This window comes from Schistocerca cancellata, chromosome 5, assembly GCF_023864275.1.
Source record: "Schistocerca cancellata isolate TAMUIC-IGC-003103 chromosome 5, iqSchCanc2.1, whole genome shotgun sequence".
NCBI lineage: Eukaryota > Metazoa > Arthropoda > Insecta > Orthoptera > Acrididae > Schistocerca > Schistocerca cancellata.
This window is the reverse complement of record NC_064630.1, coordinates 352899930-352920359: the sequence shown is the minus strand read 5'-3', so window position 1 is coordinate 352920359 and position 20430 is coordinate 352899930. Positions and strand designations below refer to the sequence as shown.

The 20430-nt window shown below is 39.3% G+C and overlaps 1 protein-coding gene across 1 annotated transcript in view; it reads right to left on the bottom strand.

Annotated features, from left to right (window-relative positions):
• LOC126188056 (kalirin) overlaps positions 1-20430 on the bottom strand; it is a 2181516-nt gene that overhangs the window by 7126 nt on the left and 2153960 nt on the right. The window contains exon 45 of the mRNA XM_049929493.1: positions 7815-8529. Within this exon, the coding sequence (XP_049785450.1) occupies positions 7815-8529 (715 nt within the window). The remainder of the gene's footprint in view (positions 1-7814; positions 8530-20430) is intronic.

Genomic DNA, 20430 nt, shown 5'->3' with positions numbered 1-20430 from the left:
TCCAGAGGTAAGACAGTCTGCCATTCAGATCTCCAGGCAGGGGCTACTCAGGAGGATGTCGTCATCAAGAGAAACAAAACTGGCATTTTACGTATCAGAGAGTGGAATGTTAGATCCCGTAATTGGGCAGGTAGGTCAGAAAATTTAAAAATGGAAATGGATAGGTAACTGTCAGACATAATGGGAGTTAGTGAAGTTCGGTGGGATGTGGAACAGGACTTCTGGACAGGTGAATACGGGGTTACAAATACACAACCAAATAGGGTTAATGCAGGAGTTGGTTTAATAATGAATAAGAAAATGGGAATGGGGTAAGCTACATGAGCAGGATAGTGAACACGTTGTTGTAGCCAAGTTAGACACGAAGCCCACACTCACCACAGTATATGCCAACTACATCTACTACATCTACATCTATACTCCGCGAGCCACCTTACGGTGTGTGGCGGAGGGTACTTATTGTACCACTATCTGATCCCCCCTTCCCTGTTCCATTCACGAATTGTGCGTGGGAAGAACGACTGCTTGTAAGTCTCCGTATTTGCTCTAATTTCTCGGATCTTTTCGTTGTGATCATTACGCGAGATATATGTGGGCGGTAGTAATATGTTGCCCATCTCTTCCCGGAATGTGCTCTCTCGTAATTTCGATAATAAACCTCTCCGTATTGCGTAACGCCTTTCTTGAAGTGTCCGCCACTGGAGCTTGTTCAGCATCTCCGTAACGCTCTCGCGCTGACTAAATGTCCCCATGACGAATCGCGCTGCTTTTCGCTGGATCATGTCTATCTCTTCTATTAATCCAACCTGGTAAGGGTCCCATACTGATGAGCAATACTCAAGAATCGGACGAACAAGCGTTTTGTAAGCTACTTCTTTCGTCGATGAGTCACATTTTCTTAGAATTCTTCCTATGAATCTCAACCTGGCGCCTGCTTTTCCCACTATTTGTTTTATGTGATCATTCCACTTCAGATCGCTCCGGATAGTAACTCCTAAGTATTTTACGGTCGTTACCGCTTCCAATGATTTACCACCTATGGCATAATCGTACTGGAATGGATTTCTGCCTCTATGTATGCGCATTATATTACATTTATCTACGTTTAGGGAAAGCTGCCAGCTGTCGCACCATGCATTAATCCTCTGCAGGTCTTCCTGGAGTACGTACGAGTGTTCTGATGTTGCTACTTTCTTGTAGACAACCGTGTCATCTGCAAATAGCCTCACGGAGCTACCGATGTTGTCAACTAAGTCATTTATGTATATTGTAAACAATAAAGGTCCTATCACGCTTCCTTGCGGTACTCCCGAAATTACCTCTACATCTGCAGATTTTGAACCGTTAAGAATGACATGTTGTGTTCTTTCTTCTAGGAAATCCTGAATCCAATCACAAACCTGGTCCGATATTCCGTAAGCTCGTATTTTTTTCACTAAACGTAAGTGCGGAACCGTATCAAATGCCTTCCTGAAGTCCAGGAATACGGCATCAATCTGCTCGCCAGTGTCTACGGCACTGTGAATTTCTTGGGCAAATAGGGCGAGCTGAGTTTCACATGATCTCTGTTTGCGGAATCCATGTTGGTTATGATGAAGGAGATTTGTATTATCTAAGAACGTCATAATACGAGAACACAAAACATGTTCCATTATTCTACAACAGATTGACGTAAGCGAAATAGGCCTATAATTATTCGCATCTGATTTATTACCCTTCTTGCAAATGGGAACGACCTGTGCTTTCTTCCAGTCGCTAGGTACTTTACGTTCTTCCAGCGATCTACGATAAATTGCTGATAGAAAGGGGGCAAGTTCTTTAGCATAATCACTGTAGAATCTTAAGGGTATCTCGTCTGGTCCGGATGCTTTTCCGCTACTAAGTGATAGCAGTTGTTTTTCAATTCCGATATCGTTTATTTCAATATTTTCCATTTTGGCGTCCGTGCGACGGCTGAAGTCAGGGACCGTGTTACGATTTTCCGCAGTGAAACAGTTTCGGAACACTGAATTCAGTATTTCTGCCTTTCTTCGGTCGTCCTCTGTTTCGGTGCCATCGTGGTCAACGAGTGACTGAATAGGGGATTTAGATCCGCTTACCGATTTTACATATGACCAAAACTTTTTAGGGTTCTTGTTTAGATTGTTTGCCAATGTTTTATGTTCGAATTCGTTGAATGCTTCTCTCATTGCTCTCTTTACGCTCTTTTTCGCTTCGTTCAGCTTTTCCTTATCAGCTATGATTCGACTACTCTTAAACCTATGATGAAGCTTTCTTTGTTTCCGTAGTACCTTTCGTACATGATTGTTATACCACGGTGGATCTTTCCCCTCGCTTTGGACCTTAGTCGGTACGAACTTATCTAAGGCGTACTGGACGATGTTTCTGAATTTTTTTCCATTTTTGTTCCACATCCTCTTCCTCAGAAATGAACGTTTGATGGTGGTCACTCAGATATTCTGCGATTTGTGCCCTATCACTCTTGTTAAGCAAATATATTTTCCTTCCTTTCTTGGCATTTCTTATTACACTTGTAGTCATTGATGCAACCACTGACTTATGATCACTGATACCCTCTTCTACATTCACGGAGTCGAAAAGTTCCGGTCTATTTGTTGCTATGAGGTCTAAAACGTTAGCTTCACGAGTTGGTTCTCTAACTATCTGCTCGAAGTAATTCTCGGACAAGGCAGTCAGGATAATGTCACAAGAGTCTCTGTCCCTGGCTCCAGTTCTGATTGTGTGACTATCCCATTCTATACCTGGTAGATTGAAGTCTCCCCCTATTACAATAGTATGATCACGAAACTTCTTCACGACGTTCTGCAGGTTCTCTCTGAGGCGCTCAACTACTACGGTTGCTGATGCAGGTGGTCTATAGAAGCATCCGACTATCATATCTGACCCACCTTTGATACTTAGCTTAACCCAGATTATTTCACATTCGCATTCGCTAATAACTTCACTGGATATTATTGAATTCTTTACTGCTATAAATACTCCTCCACCATTGGCGTTTATCCTATCCTTGCGGTATATATTCCATTCTGTGTCTAGGATTTCGTTACTGTTCACTTCCGGTTTTAACCAACTTTCCGTTCCTAATACTATATGCGCACTATTTCCTTCAGTAAGAGATACTAATTCAGGAACCTTGCCCTGGATACTCCTGCAGTTTACCAATATTACGTTAACTTTTCCTGTTTTTGGTCTCTGAGGACGGACGTTCTTTATCAACGATGATAATGTCCTCTCTGGTAAGCCGTCAGGTATTTTATCGTTTCGCCCAAGGGGGGGTCCCTCTAACCTAAAAAACCCCTGTGTGCACGCCACACGTACTCTGCTACCCTAGTAGCTGCTTCCGGTGTGTAGTGCACGCCTGACCTGTCTAGGGGGGCCCTACAGTTCTCCACCCAATAACGGAGGTCGATGAATTTGCAACCATTATAGTCGCAGAGTCGTCTGAGCCTCTGGTTTAGACCCTCCACACGGCTCCAAACCAGAGGACCGCGATCGACTCTGGGCACTATGCTGCAGATATTAAGCTCAGCTTGCACTCCGCGTGCGATGCTGGTTGTCTTCACCAAATCAGCCAGCCGCCGGAAGGAACCAAGGATGGCCTCAGAACCCAAGCGGCAGGCGTCATTCGTTCCGACATGTGCTACTATCTGCAGCCGGTCACACCCAGTGCGTTCAATAGCTGCCGGAAGGGCCTCCTCCACATTACGGACGAGACCCCCCGGCAAGCACACCGAGTGCACACTGGCATTCTTCCCCGACCTACCCGCTATTTTCCTGAGGGGCTCCATAACCCGCCTAACGTTGGAGCTCCCTATAACTAATAGGCCCGCCCTCTGTGACTGTCGGGACCTTGCCGGAGAATCGGCCACTGGCCCAACAGGCGAGGCATCCTGTGGTGGCTCGGAAACGATGTCATCACCACTAGGAAGCACCCCGTACCTGTTGGAAAGGGGTAAGGCAGCTGCCACGCGGCCAGATCCCACCTTCGCCTTTCGGCCAGGCACGCGCGAGCCCACCACTGTCCGCCATTCACCCTGGAGTGATGGCTGACCGGTAAGATGCTCACTGCCGGAAGATGCAGCGACATCAGGGGTTCCATGTGACTCCAAGGCCACCGAAGTAGGCATAGGTCTCACCACAGTTGCCCCAACGCCACTACGAGCCGACGCCTGCGCCTCGAGCTCGATGAGCCTAACAGACAAAGCCTCCACCTGCCCCCGAAGAGTGGCCAATTCTCCTTGCGTCCGCTCACAACAACCACAGTCCCTACACATGACTATGTTTACCCTACTCTATACGATGACAAATTCCCAAGATAATCTTCTGATGAGCTACTCTGATAATCAAGAAACACTCACTGAAATACGAGACGCGAAAACTACGCTAGGTTTTCCCAGAAAAACTATTTAAAAGCTAAGCGCAGCAAATAAGTACAAAAACGCTTTATACAAACAGTACTCGCTGCTGCTGGTGCTCTCGCTCTGGCTGTCACAAGACAACTGCTGATTCAAGTGACTAGTGGCTAACGGCCGCGAAACAAACAAAGACGGTTTTAGGGCGCTTTCTGTTCTAAACGATCAAGAAAACACTAAGAAATCTAACACGAAAACTACGTAAAGTTTTATCAAGAACTGTTAGTTACTATGCAGAGCAGATAAACACAAATAGAATCCCTTCCTTAGTGGAAGGTCGTAAACAAAATGCAAAATAAACGCTTTATACAAACAGTACTCGCTGCTGCTGGTGCTCTCACTCTGGCTGTCACAAGACAACACAAGACAACTAGTTCTAATGATGATGAAAAGATTGAAGAGGTGTATGATGAGATAAAAGAAATCATTCAGATAGTTAAGGGAGACAAAAATTAAATAATAATGGGTGACTAGAATTTGATAATAGGAAAAGAAAGAAAAAATAGTAGGTGAATGTGGACTGGGGGAAAGGAATGAATGAGGGACCCACCTGGAAAGAATTTGCACAGATTAAATATAATTATCACTAACACGTGGTTTAAGAATCATGAAAGGAGATTGCACACGTGGAAGAGACCTAGAGACACCAGAAGGTTTCAGATTGATTACGTAATGGTAACACAGATTTTGGAAACAGATTTAAAATTGTAAGACATTTCCAGGGGCAGATGTGGACTATGAGCACAATTTACTGGTTATGAACTGTAGATTGGACAGGAATAGGGGAAAGGAATACAGAAGAAGATGAATGGGTAGCTTTGAGAAATGAAATAGTGAAGGCAGCAGGGGATCAAATATGTAAAAAGACAAGGCCAAGTAGAAATCCTTGGATTACACAGGAGATACTGAATTTAAGTGATGAAAGAAGAAAATATACAGTAAATGAGGCAAATGAAAGGGAATACGAATGTCTAAAAAATGTGATGGATAGGCAGTGCAAAATGGCTAAGCAGGAATGGTTAGAGGACAAATGCAAGGATTTAGAAGCATATATTACTAGTAGAAAGACAGATACCACCCACAGGAAAATTAAAGAGACCTTTGGAGAAAAGAGAAGCAGCTGTATGAACATCAAGAGCTCAGATGGAAAACCAGTCCTAAGCAAAGAAGGGAAAGCTGAAAGATGGAAGGACTATATAGGGGAGCTATACAAGGGAGATGAACTTGCAGGCAATATAATAGAAACAGAAAAGGATGTAGATGAAGATGAGATGGAAGCCATTATACTACGAGAAGGATTTGACGGAGCACTGAAAGACCTAAGTTGAAAGAAGGCCCCAGGAGTAGGCGACAGTCTGTCAGAACTACTGATAGCCTTGGGAGAGCCAGGCATGACAAAATTCTTCCATTTGGTATGCAAGATGTATGAGGCAGGTGTAATACCTTCAGCCTTCAAGAAGAATATAATAATTCCAATTCCAAGGAAAACAGGTGCTGACAGGTGTGAATATTACCAAACCATCAGTTTAATAAATCATGGCTGCAAAATACTAACACAAATTATTAATAGAAGAAAGGAAAAGCTGGTACAAGCCAGTCTTGGAGAGATCAGTTTGGATCCTGAAGGAATGTAGGAACACACAAGGCAATACTGACCCTACAACTTCTTTTAGAAGATAGGTTAAGGAAAGGCAAACCTACATTTATAGCATTTGAAGGCTCAGCAAAAGGTTTTGACAGTGTTGGCTGGAATACTCTCTTTGAAATTCTGAAGATAAAAGAGGTAAAATACAGGGAGTGAAAGGCTATTTATAACTTGTTCAGAAATCAGATTGCAGCTACAAGAGTTGAGGGGCATGAAAGGGAAGCAATAGTTGAGATGGGAGTGAGACAGGGTTGTGGCCTATCCCTGATGTTATTCAATCTATACAGTGAGCAAGCAGTAAAAGAAACAAAAGAAATATTGGAGTAGGAATTAGGATTCAAGGAGCACAATAAAAACTCTGAGGTTTGCCAATGACATTGTAACTCTCAGAGAGACAGCAAAGGACTTGGAAGAGCAGTTGAATGGAACGGACAGTGTCTTGAAAGGAAGATATAAGATGGGTATTAACAAAAGCAAACTACAGATAATGTAGTGTAGTTTAATTAAATCGGATGATGCTGAGGGAATTAGATTAGGGAATGAGACACTTAAAGTACTAGATGAGTTTTGTTATTTGGGCAGCACAATAACTAATGATGGTTGGAGTAGAGAGGATATAAAATGTAGACTGGCAACAACAAGAAAAGTGTTTCTTTAGAAGAGAAATTTGTTAACACCAAATATAGATGTAAGTGTCAGGAAATCGTTTCTGAAGGCATTTGTCTGCAATGTAGCCAGGTATGGAAGTGAAACATGCATGATAAAAAGTTTACACAAAAAGAGAATAGAAGTTTTTAAATGTGGTGTTACAGAAGAATGCTGAAAATTAGATGGGTAGGTCACATAACTAATGAGGAGATACTGAATTGTACTGAGGAGAAAAGAAATTTGTGGCAAAATCTGACTAGGAGAAGGGATAGGTTGATAGGACACACAAATTTAGTACTGGAGGTAATTGTGTGTGTGTGTGTGTGTGTTTGGGGTGGGGGGGGGGGGGTTAAAAATTGTGCAGGGAGGCCAGGAGATGAATACAGCAAGCAGATTCAGAAGGACGTAAGCTGCAATAGTTATTTGGTGTTGAAACTTGACTTGCATAGGACTGAGTAGCATGGAGACCTACATCAAACCAGTCTTCGGACTGAAGTCCACAACAACAACAACAACAACAACAACACTATTGCTACTACTATAACTTAGTAAACTGCTGACTAAAATATTATTCAGAAAAATTAAACATGGTACATTCATCCGTCACTAAACTCACTAAGGCTCGCTGAATTCTCTGAGGTGGTGTGCACACTTACCATGTAGCCAATGTTTTGTCTGCAAGTTTGTTTATTTCTGTCACACATTTTCACTATAAGACAAAAATCTTTGAACAGCACGTCATTCTCCTAGATCATTCTCTCATCCCTACTGTATAAAGAAATTAATTGACCTTAATCTGCTCAAGCTAACTCAGTTAATTGAAACACATTTTTGTGGCTTCTTAAATTTAACAACATGGCACATGTGCTACTAGTTTAAATTTTCCCTCTGTTCCTACAGTGCACTGGAGCCAGTAAAACAAGCTAACTGAAAATTCTGCACCACCAAACAATACTTTTTTTCACAAGAAATATAAATAAACAAAAAACCAGAAATACAAATATATTTTTAAGTGAATCAGCAGGTACAGTGCCAAAATTGTATCTTCCATTCATTTAAATTAAATTTATGCACAGATTATGACTCACCTGATATACAGAGAGAAGCAGATGTTGTAACACTTCCAGCCTCATTAGAAGCAGTGCAGGAGTATTCACCAGCATCAGATGGTTGACAGTTCTCAATAACTAACTGTGCAGTCCCATCTTCCGTAAGACTGATACTAAGTCTTCCTCCTGTTCGAAGAATACTTGAACCCCCTGGATCATGAGGATTGAGTCTTTGAACATTGGAACTCCTCCGCCACACGATATTCACATCGCTGAAGTCACCAATGCCAGCTGGAGTACAAAGGCGGCATCGTAGTTCCACACGCATACCACAGTGAATGTTCACACAGTGTAGCTTCTCAATGAATTCTGGTGGTGCTACAGGATATTCAGGTATAAGAGAATCAGGCGATACCCTGCCTGATGAAGATGGAGATGGTCCTAAGCTCCCATCAAAAGAACGCCGCTCTCCTCTTCGGCCTCCAGTGCTAAAACCAGGTTTTCGAAAACGGAATGACCATGGTTTCCGTGAAACAGTTCTCATAAGTATGTGTGCAGGCACCCACCCATCTTCTGGTGCTGAAGATTCTGATCTACGGCGCACCATATAGCTATTACGTTCTGCATTATATGTCACTACTTGCACATGCTCACCACGATATGTAGTAAGTTCATCGCTGTGTACTGCTGGAAAATCAACTGCTACTCGTACAACGGTTCCAGGTGCTATTATATTTGGTGGTGGGACTTCAACCTGGTAAGTTACAAGTGCATCAGTTTTTGTATTCATTGACTTTAAAATTTTATATTAGCAGATTTTCAATCAGTCTTTACTGCATATAAGTATTAAAATAACAGTAAAAATTTCTAATCAGATACCACAGACCAAAATTATGTTCAATGTCACAAATTTTCAAACAATTCAAAAATATTTGCTGGAATTAAATTTGACAAGCAACTACGTCACAAGGTGAATTACAGGTTCCTGTGATGGAAATGGTCATTAATGGGAGAAACAGCTGCTTTCAGCTATGTTAAGCCAAATCAGTAATTCACAGTTTTACTTTTATGTTAAGAAAAATGTTATGTTCACATAGTCATAAAAAACTATACTTATTGGTTGAGCTTCACAAAGATGTCTGTCTGTATATAAATGCTAATCAGCACATCTTATCTTTCATTATGACACCAAACAATCCACATTGTCACCATCTCCAATACTTGGTTAGACATACCTAATGCTTCTTACTGTTCTTGGAAATTACACTGCTGACTAGTAGCACTTACCTCATGTAACCTGATCAAGTTAATGACATACCACTTTATACATTGCACAGATGGTTTGTTACAAGGAAACATGATTTTTTTTAATTTTTAGTTGATACTAAACAGTAAGCTTGACTTTGCGATTTACGTTATGCAGGAAAGAACCCATTTATTAAAATACAATCATCAGTGTGTGCTGAGTCCATGTTAGTAATCACACTAACAGAAATTACATGATGTAAAATGACTGGTGATAATGATCCATGATATATCAAGAATCTAATTACTCCTGACTACACCAATCACGTCTGAAGGGGTGTACAACATGGAGCTTCCCAAAGTCTCATGTGGACATACTGACACCATTTGTCTTGCCACCAAAGTCTACCTAACCATTTTTTATTGCCATTCGTGGATAGAATTAGTAATATGTTTTGTGTATAACCAAGAATGAGTGATCTACAGGTGACAAGTAGTTCTAAATAGGCACCTACTATAAATAAAATATCAATAATTGATGGAATCTGGAGCAAGGTGCACCAGTAGTACATTGAAATAAGGCCTCAAATTGCAGCAATGTTTGACACCTTTAAATGTTCTATTGATTGGTTCAGCAGGTGCCTGCAATAAACCATATCAGTGGCTTTCTTGTTTGCTATGCAGCAAATGGCAGCCTTACATAAGACTTTATAATATACGCTTCCAGGCACCTCCCACAGGCAACTCAGTGATTCTATTAATTTATTTGAACTGATATATATGCAATTTGCCATGAAAATTTATCAATTACTGCAATTCTTTGTATCTGTACTTTGCATCTCCTGCTGTAAATTTCCTAATTGAGCAACTGATTACTGAATTTTATTCTGAAAATCTACTGTAAATGGGCATAACACAGATCACTTCAAATAATATTTTAACATTGGTACAAATGTCACTAAATAAAAAATGTGTTACAAATTTAGTGTAGGTAGTCCAAAAATTCTGAAGGTGTCTTTGCATGATGATGTTCAATTATCTGTTTTTCAAAATATTTTTACTGCTTAATTTTGTAGAGTATGTACTTCATTTAACTCTGAGAACATCTCATATCGCTGCTTTATTAGGTCACAAAACTCAATAGATCACTTGTTAAAAATTATATTTGCTGACATATTTCAGACACAGAAAATTTGCAAAATTAAAAGAAAATTGATATGAAAGTACAAGCACAATATACATGTCACATTAAGAGTAAACATATTTAAAAATATTTATAATCAATTTTTTACTCTTGATGTCATATATACATTGTACTTGTGCTTTTGTGCAAATTATATTTCATTTGGCAGGTGTTCTGATGATGGGCTATGCCTGAAACACATCAGGAAATATAATTTTTAACAAGTGATCTCTTGATTTTAGTGACCTAATAGAGCAGTGATAAAAGACATGCTCAGAGGTTATGTAATGTCACAGGCCTTCTGCAAACCTTTATGTTGCAACTTAAGCTAATGTAGTTCACTGATTAATATCAATATTATGAAGAGGAATGTTGCTACTCACCATATAGCGGACAAGCTGAGTCACTGATAGGCACAACAAAAAGACTGTCACAAATAAAGCTTTCAGCCAGCAAAGCCTTTGTCAAAAATAGAACACACACACACACACACACACACACACACACACACACACACACACACACAAATGGTGTGGCTTCAGTTGTCAGAGACTGCAGTCGTGTGTGTGTGTGTGTGTGTGTGTTTGTTTGTTTGTTTGTTTGTGTGCGCGCGTCTGTTGTCTATTTTGACAAAGGCCTTGCTGGCTGAAAGCTTTATTTGTGATAGTCTTTTTATTGTGCCCATCTGCAACTCAGCATGTCCACTATATGGTGAGTAGCAACTTTCCTTTCATAATATTGTTTCATTCCATCCTGGATTTTCCATTGTTTAATTCACTAGTTAGTTGGTTCATTTGGGGGAGGGGACCAAACAACAAGGTCATTGGTCCCATCAGATTAGGGAAGGCAGTCATCCGTGCCATTTCAAAGGAACTATCCTGGCATTTGCCTGAAGAGATTTAGTGAAATTACAGAAAACCTAAATCAGGATGGCAGGATGTGTGTTGGAACTGTTGTCCTCCCGAATGTAAGTCCAATGTGCTAACCACTGCACCACCTCGCTAAGTGTAACTCATTGACTTAAACTGATAATTATTAGGTGGTAATTCTGTTTAGTTACTGTTTTGTGTATTTCTGATGGAAACGAGCTTCAGTCATAAGTTAATATGATTATAACAACTGCAAACATCAAAGGCTTTGACTACACTGTAATGACTTTGCTAAATCATTCTTGAAGGTAACAGACTGGCACAGGTAAGTACTGGATATTTTAGGATGCCAAATTTGATGGCCCCCACTTTGGATTTAGGTGTACTCTCATGCTGTGGTCTGTTAACATAGTCCTCTATTGGAAGTTAAGTCCATGAGTTAGTACATTTCTTTCTCTTGGATGTGTTCAAATTACTGCCCCCCCCTCTTTTTTTCTTATGCAGCCAACATGGTGTGCTTATTTGTTTCACTGACACCACAAATGACAAATGCTTTTTTGCATTTGACTTTAGTTTTACAATATTCTTTTATTATTCTATGCAACCTCTCTGCTGACTACAATTTATCTGTTCATTCCTTGCTAAATAACTGTTTGTCATAATCCACGAACTGTGTACCAAAAAGATGGCTGCACAGCTATGTGTGATGCTTGTACAGATTAGAATTCTATTAAATGAAATAACTGAACATGCCAAATCCATTCTACATACATTTTTGTGTGGAATTTGTAAAATAGAGGCAATTGAAAAATTGTTGGGGAATGAGACAGTCTCATAGATGATGAGCTCTATACGCAGTGTGACTAAGTTATATCACCAGTTTAGAAATTGGGGGAAGGGGGGGTATGTGTGGCATAGTGGCAGTTAAATTTTCCTTTATGATTCAGTGAATTTCACACTGTCCATCAATACTTCTTGTGTAGGTTTCTCATAGATTTTGTCACTCATCTGTTTTGTTTAGCCCTTTCTAGCTTCATATTTTTTCATCCTTCTGTATAAACACGTTTCATGTGCTCTGAGTTTCTTCTCCTCAGTTTTCCTACTGATCTAGTTTCCTTTCTGCATAATGCATACATCTTCTTTCTTCTTTTGGCTGGTCTTATCCATTGTCTTCAAGGGAAGGGACTGTTAATCTCGTTTTGGCAATGGTGCAGGGGTGTCCAGATGGTCATCTTTGTGTGTGTGTGTGTGTGTGTGTGTGTGTGAGATGTCACCAGCTGTTAGCACACGGTGGGGGTAATGTTCAACAATATGAACACCTTTCATTGTTGGTAGCAGCAGATGAACAATGTCTTTAGTATGTACTGCAGTCTGCGTTTAGTGCTATTTCTGCTACCATCTTAGTGCAGCTTGTGATCACACATTTTTCTTAACTTGTGTCCACACAGTGTTTCTTTGTGTGCAAATTTCAATAACCTTTGCAGAAGTGTCCCCGGAGATAAAGCTGCAAGATCACCATAAGAGAAAGAAAATGACCTTAGAAATGAAACGTAAAACCATTGAAAAACTCAAACATGGTGCGAGCATTGCTAATTTAGTAAGCACATACAATCAGTCTATACCAACTATTTGCACTGTCCTCAAGAACAAGGAAAAGATTAAGGAGGTAGATGCTTCAAAGGGAGTGACAAGAGATTCTAAACAATGGCTTCATATTCTGGACAATGTCGAAAGGTTGCTCCTTACATGGATAAATGAAAAGCAATTGCAAAGTGACACTATTAATGAGAAGGTGTGAATGGTTTTTGTTGACCTAATTAAGATGGTGCCAAGATCATCAGCAGCCAAAGAAGTGTTTAATGGAAGCCGTGGGTGGCTTGAGAAGTTTAAAGAGAAGAACTGTTATCCACAACCTTGTGAGGCAGAGTGAATCAGCCAGTTCTGACACAAAAGCAGCAGCGATCTTCATCAGGGACTTCGAGATGCTCATAGATTCTGTGGGTTATCTGCCGCAACAGGTTTTTAATTGTGACAAGATGGGTCTATCTTGAGACAGATGCCAAAGCGTGCCTTTATAACAGCAGAGGAGAATGCATTGCCCAGTTAAAAGCCAATGAAAGACAATCTCACTCTGCTATTTTGTGTCAATGCAAGCAGCAATTGTAAAATTAAACCGCTGCTTATTCACCGTTCAGAAATTCCACGAGCCTTCAATAAGTGTAAAGTCCAGAAGAGCAGGTTAAATAACAACAAAGCTTGGGTGACAAGTGATGTTTTATGTGATTGGATCAATAAAGTGTTTGGTCCTTTGGTGAAAAAATATTTGCTCGAGATGAATCTGCCACTCCATGTCTTGCTTGCTATGGGCAATGGTAATGCCCAGTCTCCAGGCCTACAAGAGCACCTCCTTGAAGAATTTAAGTTAATCAAGACCCAATTTCTAACTCCCAACACCACTCCATTACTCAAGCCTATGGACCTGCTGCAGATTCTTTCTAACTGTTAAGAAGCTCTACACTGAAGTAATCTTCAAGCATTGCTTTGAGTTGACTGAAGCTACTGATCTCACTTTCAGAGAGTTTTGGAAATATCACTTCAACATCATTGCCTACGTCAAGATGATCAAAAAGATGGGGAAGAGGTTACCAAGAGATCTCTCACTTCTGCTTGGAAGAAGCTTAGGCCAGAGTGCAAGTGGATATGTATGATATTGATGAGCTTGTAGAATATCACAGCCAAGAAATGACCACAAAAGAGCTTATGGAGTTGCAGTGTGTTTCACAGCAGGGAGCTATGGAGAGGAGTTCTTCAGAGGAGGAGCAGGACGAGGAGGAGGAGGAGCTGGTGGTGGTGGTGGTGGTAACAGCAAAGCAGCAATCTTCTAGTGCAATAGGACAAAAGCTGAAAGCATGGGAATTGGTTACATCGTGCATTGAAAATCATGACCCTAATAAAGCAGTGGCTTTGCACACTACATATTTATTTGACGATAATGCATTGTCACATTTTTGCCAAGTGTTGAAGTGTTGACAGAAATAAATTACTATAGATAGATTCCCAGTAAAAAAGAATTAGTTAGGATGTCGAATAATAAAGTACATAATACTGTATGCATAATTTTCTTTGAATAAATGGCATGAATAAGATAAAATATTTACTGCTTTTTCTGCATGGGACACAATATTGTATTTTACATAGATTTATATGGGGTAAATTGTTTCGCTTAATGAGTGTTTCACACTACAGGTAAGATTCTGGAACAAATTGTGCTTGCTATGCGAGGATTCACTATATTTTCAAGCATTACTTTCCTTTTCACTTAAAAGTAATTGGTGTGGTACCTTACAATATATGGAGAATCAAAATGTATAAGTGGTAAGCTTCTATCAATAACAATGGTTTAGTGGAAATTGGATTTTTCTTTGGCTGGACAACTCACTGCACTCCCTCCACCCCCTTCCTATGTGGCCCAAGATGTCACCCTACAATGCCAGGATTGACTCTTAAGGAATCAAGTTTGATAAAACACTGCTGTAGTCTGTTAATGTACCATCTCTGTTGGTAATTTCATTTTTTTTCTCTTCTTGTCCTCAAAACATATGGGTTACTCTCATCCTAGGATCCGAATGATCTGCTATTCCTCTTGAACCTTCCCCTAGCTATTGCCCTCTCCTTCCCAGGGGAGGAGCTGTTAGCTGCGAAAGTGACAATAGAGCTGTGTAGTGCCTAACAAGGCAAGCTATCAGATAAAAGAGCTATCTGGTAAAAGAAAGATTAACAAGTGAGCTTAAAATTCAAGGAGAAAGGATATAACTTTGCTGCTATCCTCAGTGAATGTGGATAAAAGTTGCAGGACCTACCGAATAGTGTAATGAGCACAGAATATGGAATTAGAGTAAACCAAAGACAGACAAGAATAATGAGAAGCAGCAGAAATGAAACTGCAGTGGAGACTTGATTATCCAGACCTCAGTTACATGGATTTGCGATTATTCAGACTGATAACTGTGAGCAAATATCTTTGTTGTCTAGTCTGTGCATGAACGGACATGTCATGCTGGCACTACCCATCAGTGCCCCACATGATCTCTGCCCAGTGTGTTTAATTATTATTTGAGTTAATCACTGTGTCATGTTATGTCTGTACTTAAAAGTCTCAAAGCACAAGAGAGAGGTGTTATCACTTAAAGATAAAATAAACATTATTCATTAATTTAAAAAGGCAGAAACTGGTTGTAAGTTGGCCAATAAGTATGGTGTAGATACATACTTCTATGATTAGTGACATTAAGAAGCATAACAATTCAGTTCTGAAGTACACCTGTAAACTTGATAGTGAACACGGGAGTAAACATCGAGAAGTGATGAAGAATCCAAAAAATGAACTTCTGGATGATGCTTTGTATTGTACATTTTTACAAAAATGATCAGTAGGGCATCCAATATCTGGTCGTTTGCCCTGTGAAAATGCATTACCATTACATAAAAAAGATAGGTGCCAACAAACCACTTGTGGCAAGTAATCAATTGTGGTACAGATCTGGGGCCCATATAAAACACCTCATTGGCCATTATACAGTTTTAAATTTCATCATGGAATTCACAAATTGGAAATACAGTACAAAAAATGTCAGTGCGATTAGATGCAGCAAATCCTTTTAAAAAAAGAATTGGACGAAAATGACTATGACTTGGTCTTCGTTTGTAATGTTGATGAAACTGGTTTAAGCTGGAAAACATCACCATCAAAATCTTTAGTTTCTCGGCAAGATAGTTCAGCTCCACGATACAAAACTAGTAAAGAGCAAGTAAGAATATTAGTTAACATAAACGCTACTGGGACCCATAAAATACTTCTGCTCCTCATTGGAGAATCCATAAACTCCTGATGCTTCAAAAATAAAAAGTGCATGGATGAACACTGAAATGTTCATTGACTGGTATAACAGTACTTTTATCTGAGTAGGAAAAAAATTCAAAACGAAATTTGTAAATAAGAAAAAGTCCTACTTTTATTGGTTAATGCACCAACTTGCCCTTAAGCTGAAGTGTTAGAAAAATGATATGTTTAGAGTGAAATATTTCCACCATAATGTGACATCCTTGCTACAACCAATGGATCAAAGTGTTATTGAAACATTAAAGCAACTTTACAGAAATCAAATTTTATGTAGATTGTTATCTACATAAGATAATGCGGAACTCATTTTGTCATTTTCCAAGGAAATGGATTTGAAGGAGTATTGTTATGAGGTTGTAGATGCATGGGACTGAAAAGAAGACTTTGAACAAAGCCTGGAACAAAATATTAGAATGGGAGCCGTAAAATTCAAAACCGATATGGATGATTATGTTTTGGAGGATATAAATGAGTTAATGACAACTATACAAATATGCCAAGAATGTGATGTCAGTTATATGAAAGAGTGGCTCATTTGCGACAGTAATGACCAAGGTTTTCAGATAATGTTCGATGACAAAGCTGTTGAAAACATACAGTTGGCAAATGAACAGCAGGAAATACAAGATGATGAAACCAGTATGGCCTCAGCAGCCAGAGACTGTGGTCATTTGTGTGAGAGTTACATTTGTGTGTGGAAACTCGCTTTCTGACAGTCTTTTTGTTGTGGCTCCCTGTGACTCAGCATCTCCTCTATATGGTGAATAGCAATTATCCTCTTCATAATATTGCTAAAAACCAAAGGAAACATAGGTACAGAACATTATGCAGGACCATCTCATGCAGAATCATTTCAATCTCTGGAAATATCTGTCAAACCAGAGTGAGATACTGTGAGTTTGCTTCAATTAAAACTACTTCATGATACATCAGCAAAGAAGAGAAAAAACTGTTCACATAAAATGGCAATTACTAAATATTTTAAACAAAATTAAACTACAGTGACTGCCGTATGTTACTTTTGTTGGGTATTTCATGACTGAGGTTGCAGTAATTTAGTAATTTGAAGAAAATATGAACATGCCTATGAAATTGTCTCTAATATCTTAATTAACATTGATTTTTGTTGAGTTTAATAAGATTAATTTGTTTTTGTTACTGTGAACAAACATCTAACATTACGTATTAACTCTTGAAAGGCTTTCTCTAGGTTGATAAACCCCATGACAATATCTGATTCTTATTATTGTTACTTTCATAACTGAGTGAAAAGTCTGAATTGCATCTTTTGAAGCTAAACTGACCTTAGTACAGTACTTATCATCAATTGTTAATTCCATGTGTCTTTTTTGGATGCTATTCCCTTCAGTAGCTTACATGCATGATTTTTCAGAGTTCTCTTTTCAGACTTTTTTTTTTTTTCTCGCTATGTACACATTCCCTTCACCAGTGAGATGGTGATAATGCTTTTTTTCTCCAAATCTGATGATAAGTTTTAACACCAGATAGAGGGACCTAGTTCTTTGACCTCATACCAATCCTATAATACCAGAAGTATCTCATTGACATCTGCTGCTTGATTTGTTTTAAAGCTCCAACCCCTGTCAAACTTTAACCACATGACAAAAACACCTGTTTCTTCTGCATTAGCCTCCACATTTTCAGTCTAGTTAAAAGCAGTTTCTCTGTGTTATACTGATGTTACATGTTTTCCTACCTGTCCTCGTAACTGTTAGATCAATCTTTTTAATTTTTACCTTCCTGATATTATGTTTACTTTTAATGTAAGGAGTGTCAGTCTTCCTGTAATCAGTGTTCACTTTGTCTCTTTCTTGAATTCTCCCTGTTATACATTATGGTTAAGCTTCTTTGCAGTAGTTGTGATTTGGTTTCTATGTAACAAAGTACTGGTTTCCATCTAATGCTCTTTCAATATTTTTTTAAGTTTTCAATTTCCCACTGCCTTGGAAGACACTTTTAATTTGTGGTTTTGAATCCCAGTCTACTCATCATTATGACTAAATTTTGACTGAAATTAATATCTGCTCTTTGACATACATTGCAGACCACTGGATTCTAAATCTTTGCCTGGTTGTGAAATCTTCCAAAGAATACCTGTCATTATGGGCACAGAAATGTAATCATTCAACATTTTCTCCAGACATTAGATTTGGCATTGGTACAAATGTTATGTCTTTAATTAAAATGAATAATGTGCAAAAATGTTAATGAAGGAATTTGCGATACCTGATTTCGGAAAAGAAATGTGGTAACATTGTGCTACAATGATTGAAATACTGAGAAGTATTGCTATACATCCAGCACCTTTGTATGGTTATTTAGATGCAGTTACAATGTGTGAATGAACCTGTCCATTATGTGAAGAATTACATCTGTACTGAACATAAATGCAGTAAATCAAACATCTAAACCTGTATCTAAACGATACCATGACTGCTACTGTCAAATCTGAAGGTTCCCACAAGCGTAATGGTACTGGCTTCTCTTTGCGTGACTTAAAACACAGAAAAGCCTCAATTTCTCCTCACATACACAATGCAAAATACATTCTTGACACACTAGTCCTTGAACTTTTGCACAAGTGCTTTTCTTTGAATCTAAGACAGTTTCAACCATTCAAAAATTTATTCCATCAGTATAATAATGACTATGTAGAATCTCCATAGTTTTCACATTAAAAGTGTTGTTCTTAATTGACAGTAATCCAGTTCTGTGAGCAAATTCCTATAACATGCCAATAAGTCTTCACTATGTATGAAATATGTCTTTTACAGTAAACCTATCAAACTTACACACTAATCTTACAGTTGAACATATTGTTCAAATTGTGTTAACATGTTGTTGCTTGTGCCTCTCTGATAATGGAATCCATTTTTTATCCAATATTTGAGGTCCTTCCACTCTGCATGGATGTGTTTGATTGTCTACAATCAGCTCTCTTCACACAGTACAATACTTTGTGAAGACTCAACTCAAAAAATTTGGCTGCTTCCAAGCAAAATTTATTAATATGCCTCAGATGTGGACACCAAGTTTTTGTACACTACAGCTTTGTAAATATAGTGCTTTATATGTAGCTGCAAATCATGGTGCAGGCCATTTTACCTAATGTATTACTGCTCCTATTAACTTCAGTGACAATGTGCCTTTTTTATGTAACAATGCTACATAGGTGTTAAAATTTATTAAAGATTTAAGTTTCTCAAAAGCCACACTGGCATCCACCACTTCAAAATCTCCATACCGGGTGATGTGGCACAGTGGTTAGCACACTGAAAATGCATTTCGGAGGACAACAGTTCAAACCCCCATCCAGCCATCCAGATTTAGGTTTCCTGTGAGTTCCCTAGTGTCTTCATCAAAATGCAGAATGGGTTCCTTTGAAAGAGCACAGTTGATTTCCCTCCCCATCCTTCCCTTTTTCGAACTTGGTCTCTGACTCTAATGACCTTGCTTTTTTCTTTCTTTCTTTTTTTTGAAAATCTAAATGAACTATTTGATAGGACATTATTTCAGTTTTAATCACATTGGCTTTAAATCAGACCCTATTACATGATTTATATGGAACTCATTAACATTCCCTCTTGCACTTATCCAGCTAATTTCTGACCTATATGCCTCATCTGTCAATTTCCATTCCACCAGCTATCTCTCCTTTTAAAAAATCTTGCAGTTATCTGCCCCTCGTGTTTCCTTGGATGGTATCATCCACCAAGCCATCTTCAAACTGCAACAACAGGCCACACTTCACCTCAAAAAGCTATTCCACCTTCTCATTAACTACCCCAACAGTGGTGTTTCCCTAGCTGTTCCTCTCTACTTCCCAAAACAGTCACCCCATCAACCACCACTCCTCTCCTACAAAGTGAGCTTGGCCAACCTTCGTAACATCCCCTGGCCTTCACCACTGCCTCCCAGAGCAATGATAACTCATTAGCATTAGAACCTGTTGCAACAGTGCAGTGTTCTCAAAATCACATCTAAGATACTCACTCCTCCTGAATTTTCTGTATTATCCAAGGGTCTCTCTTTCAGCCCTAAACCTGCATTTAATCAAGCTGCTTTGGTGAAGGACCTACTTTCATTCACATGAAACGGCAAGTGGGAGTATCACTTTGCAATCCAATCCCAAAGCCTTGCCAGCCACAAAGCTGACATTGAACCCTGTCTTGAATAGCTTAGACCACAATCCCAACTTTATCCACAACCAGTACCTCAAAATCATCCCTTATAAGCCTTCAACAATTCATAATATCCAGCACAGCTCAACAATCCTTCCTCAGTTCCTAACAACATGAGTGTACTCTGTCCTCTGCTGAAATCCATGCTTTTCACTCCCTAAAAACTGATAACTCCAACATTATCCTCCCAACATTCTCCACTACTGTGGTACTTGACTGACCAGGGTATGTAAGTGAGGGTCAATGCCAGCTGTCT